Raw genomic sequence first — 5,000 nt, forward strand, 5'->3', positions numbered from 1 at the left:
GACTCCATTGTACATAATAAATTCAAAAACTTAAGTTTCATTATAATAGTTAACACCACACTGATAATTGGGATTCATAATATATCTGGATCAAAAGATCACTGAACAACTGTAAGTGGTTAGAAAGTTATTAATGTCTGTTTCTCTGAAAATGGTAAGAAAATATCTAAAACAATGGAACTTTACTAAATTCCCAAGCAGGATGTTGCTGATGCACCATCACAAACCATTTTAATTGGTCATTCATTAGTAAGTTTGGGTACAGTGAATGTTTAACACTGTATTTTATATAAAGCCCCATATACTTTTTGTAAGTTGTCAAACAGTTTAGAATAACATTATTTGCTGCTTCATTTTGCATTTTTCCCCTTTCCTTACATTTTCATTCACCCATCCACCTTACATTTTCATTCACTTATATAGTGTAGATATATTTCAAATCAAACTCAAAGTTCTAGTTCTCACCTAACAAGAAGAGATTGATGTCCTTCTCATCTCTTCAGCTTAATGTGTTGTGTTTGTGAATATTTGTAAAACTATCTAATATGAACAGTCTTTTCTAAATGACTCACTCACTTTCCGTTGTCCTTTTGAGGATTGTATTGGCCACACAACATGCTAAACAGATTAAATCATTACATCCTCAGCTGCAAGGTTGTAGCTCTTCCTGAGGAACAGTTTTGTCCTTGTAGGTCATGCAATTGATGTAATCCCTCCATTATGACCTAAATCTACTCCATTTGTTCTCCCTGTGCCAGATATACATCCCAATGTAAAAAAACATGTACTGACTAACTTGCTACTTGCCCAAACCACTGCATCTAGCTCCTTAATAAGGAAAAGCAAAATTTCTGTTTTGAGGTCTTTCCATACCGTTGAACCTCTCATCCAATCATGCAGAGCTGATCAGCCATCCACAGAAACCTAATTTCTGATTCTTATATTCTTGAGCCCATTTCTTAATCACTTAGTTAAACGTTCTTTTAATTATGTACAATACCTGCATTAAATGGTCTTGAATTAACAAGTATGTAAATATAACCTTCGCTCCAAATGCAGAACTGAATGGCATATAGAATCACTCCCAGAAATTGAAATGCTTATACAATCATGGCCGAAATTATCGGCACCCCAGGAATTTTCCCAGAAAATTGTTGCAATTACACATGTTTTGGTATACATGTTTATTTCCTTTATGTGCATTGGAACAACACAAAAAACTGAGGAAAAAAAGCCAAATTTTACATAATTTCACACAAAACTCAAAAACCGGGCTGGACAAAATTATTGGCACCCTCAACTTAATATTTGGTTGCACAGCCTTGGGGAAAAAATAACTGAAATCAAGCGCTTCCTATAACCATCAACAAACTTGTTACACCTCTCAACTGGAATTTCCGACTACTCTGCTCAAGGTCTCTTAGATTTGAAGGGTGCCTTCTCCCAACAGCAATTTTGAGATCTCTCTATAAGTGTTCAGTCGGATTTAGATCCAGACTCATTGCTGGCCACTTCAGAACTCTCCAGCACTTTCCAACAATATCTTTTGGTAGTCTTCAGATTTCATTAGGCCTTGCATACAGTCAAGGCATCCAGTCCCAGAGCAGCAAAACATCCCCAAAACATGTTTGACTGTCGGTACTTTTCTTCGTAGGCATCATTCCGTTTTCTGTAAACAGTAGAATGATGAGCTTTACCAAAAAGCTCTACCTTGGTCTCATCTGTCCACAAGACATTTGCCCAGAAGGATTTTGGCTTCCTTAAGTACATTTTAGCAAACTCCAGTCAGGCTTTTTTATGTTTCTGTGTCAGCAGTGGGGTCCTCCTGGCTCTCCTGCCATAGCGTTTCATTTTGTTCAGATGTTGACAGATAGTTTGAGCTGACACTATTGCACCCTGAGTCTGCAGAACAGCTTGAATATGTTTTGAAGTTGATTGGGGCTGTTTATCCACCATTTGGACTATCCTTCTTTGCAGTCTTTTATCAATTTTTCTCTTCTGTCCACGTCCAGGGAGATTAGCTACAGTGCCATGTGTTGTGAACTTCTTGATTATGTTGCTCACAGTGGACAAAGGAACATGAAGATCTCTGAAGATAGACTTGTAGACTTGAGATTGTTGATATTTTTCTACAATTTTTGTTCTCAAGTCCTCAGACAATTCTCTGCTCTTCTTTCTGTTCTCCATGCTTAGTATGGCACACTCAGACACACATCAGGTTGAGTCAACTTTTCTCCATTATAACTGGCTTTGGGCGTGATTGCTATATTGCCAGCACCTGTTTTTTGCCACAGGTGAGTTGAAACGAGCATCATATGCTTGAAATAAAATGATTTACCCACAATTTTGAAAAGGTGCCAATAATTTTGTCTGGCCCATTTTTGGAGTTCTGTGTGACATGATGTCAGATTTGGCTTTTTTTCTCTGTTTTTTTGTGTTGTTCCAATGCACATAAAGGAAATAAACATGTGTATACCAAAACATTTGTAGTTGCATCAGTTTTCTGGGAGAAATGGTGCATTTTCTGGGAAAATTCCAAGGGTGCCGATAATTACGGTCATGACTGTAGCCCCATCCATAGGAAACACAGTCAAGCCTTTCCTAATTCCAGAACTGGAAAAATTTACTCTGATTCTTCACATACCCATATAAGGACAGAGCTGGTAGTAAGGGTACAATCTGCATGGTTCTTTTTTGAACCTGAAGATCTGACCAAATAGCCCAGCATAGGTTTTTCTTGAAAGATTGAAAAGTACACCAAACTAATTTTCTTTTTAAAGACTAAATTCTTGTCAAAGTTCCATGATGTAGAGTGTTGCACTGTGGACCTCTTTGCATCTGCTTGCACAAACTCTTAACTGTACAGCACCCAGTAGGGAACAGTGTGTAAACTTCACAGTAGAAAATGGACCACCCTCAATCAAAAAGTCAGATTGTAGAGCCAATGATATGACTCACAGCTCATACATTCTGGCTGAGATTTAGAGTGCCACTGTGTCAGGCAGGCTGTGTCACAGGTAGATTAACCAGGTAGTTTTGACTTCAGCAACTCATGTTTGTATCTCAGCTTTACCATCTTAGGACGGGTGGTATAAGAGAGAGTAAGAGTATTGTGAGCAATTCCTCTCCAGTGACAATGGGGGGTTGATCAGAATCATTCAGGTCATGGGAGAATGTAACTGGCTGGCCCACAACCTGACAGAGAGAGATAGCCGGTTCATAAATAGGCTGCCTCACAGCTAAGAAATGGTGCCCTTTTGACTGTCACAAAACTAGCACAGATCCTAACCCTAATCCTTAAGCTTGATGGGGTGAGCCTTGTATTTACAGAGGAATTGCTAAAATCTAACCTAGAGTTACGATAACTAAGACCAAAGTGTTAATTTTGGTTATTTATGTTTTGACAGGAACTCATGGAGCTGGTCATCCTTCAGAAACAATGACACCTTTGGTTGCTTGGGGTGCTGGAGTCCAGCAAGCCCAGCAGGTTGCAAAACAGAACTTTCCAGACAACTTACTTCAAGGTATGCTTCATATGATTTTGATTATCTTGGGCAGAGTATATTAAAAAATAAAATGTGCCTAATAACTAAAATGCCATTTTTCTAGTTGGAGACTATAATTAATTTTCTAGTATGATGAGTTGATACAATATTTAAAAGGTTAACTTTGATTAGTTACAGTGATATTTTTCTGACATTTGTATTTTCTATTTTTGCAGTGTTAGTCAACTTATCCCAGAGTTGTTAATCAATTTTCAGTAACTGGACACTAAGTACTTACAGTTTTTTTTCTCCTATTTACTTGTCCTGATAATTATCACAATGCTTAAAGCGTAAGCAGACTGCATGGGTCATGGCCTGTGCACTACCTGTGTGAAGCACTCTGATTACATTTTTCTTTAAGACAGAACTATAGACTGATTGATACATTGAAAACTTCATCAAATGACTTATTTCACTCTTCCAAGTTGCTGTCCATTACTTACACAATACTTACTATGCTGCACCAGTCAGTCCCAGTCTCAGTCCCATTTTTATTCATTCATAAGCAGGGCCCAGAGAAATGTATGGGGAAATTTTTTTGGAAAATGCACTACTTCCTACATGTTAGGCAAATATTATTATTATTTTTTGTACTGGATGATATTCTTTTTATAAATTCTTAGCTTAAAAAGGTAATTTATCAAACACTGATAGAAAAAAAGTATTTATCCTTATCTCAAACTCCCATTACAAACAAATGCTCAGTGTTTTAGAAATTATTAAAATAATTGTTAAAATCTATTGAAAAATCTAATGTGGTTGACAGATTTTTAGCCAATTGCAATAAAAGAAAAGTAGTTGGGGTTTGTGTTAACAAGTGTTCTAATGAATGCCACCTACAAGGGTAACCTGCTATACTTCACTAAACTAACTAGATGGGCTAAAGTCTGAAAAGACGGCCAATCCCATTAATCTTACTTTGCCCAAATGCCTTCACACCCTTAAAAAAAATTCTCTTATGGCACTATTAGCAAGGAAAACAAGTAAATAGATAAAGGAAAATACAGATTGTACACTTTCAAGGAACTCCCCCCACTAGTCCCCAAAACCGAAGAGCCCTAATTATTTTTTATAGTTTAATAAATTGACAAGTTATGTGTGAGTGTCTAATATTTAGATTAAGACCATTTTTGATGACAGCAAAAATATACAGTTTAAATATATCAGTGGTGGTAAATTAAAGGCGTTACAAGCTTGAAAATCAGGTTGATAGAGTGACAAATACCTTAGTCTCATCGACTTATTTTTGGAGAGCTCTTTTCTGTGGCCTGTGATCCTCTCTTCAGTTGCTCTAATATACTGTTAGACTTGCTGTTTGATGATTAATATTTAGATGGTGTAAAGTTGGTTGCTTTCCGCCACCCCCACAAAAAAACTACTAATGGCTCTTAAGCATTTTTAACACTAGAATTACCAGAGTCTACAAAAAAGCTCGTAGATCCGTCCCACCTTAAA

The 5,000-nt window shown here is 36.9% G+C and overlaps 1 protein-coding gene across 3 annotated transcripts in view; it reads left to right on the forward strand.

Moving 5' to 3' along the window:
* Positions 1-5,000, forward strand: part of pign (phosphatidylinositol glycan anchor biosynthesis, class N) — a 283,091-nt gene that overhangs the window by 62,505 nt on the left and 215,586 nt on the right. For all 3 annotated transcript variants that reach the window (XM_039753344.1, XM_039753343.1, XM_039753345.1), the window contains exon 7: positions 3,408-3,524. In XM_039753344.1, coding sequence (XP_039609278.1) covers positions 3,408-3,524 — 117 coding nt within the window. The remainder of the gene's footprint in view (positions 1-3,407; positions 3,525-5,000) is intronic.

The sequence above is a fragment of the Polypterus senegalus genome, chromosome 5, assembly GCF_016835505.1.
Source record: "Polypterus senegalus isolate Bchr_013 chromosome 5, ASM1683550v1, whole genome shotgun sequence".
In the NCBI taxonomy this organism is placed as follows: Eukaryota; Metazoa; Chordata; class Cladistia; order Polypteriformes; family Polypteridae; genus Polypterus; species Polypterus senegalus.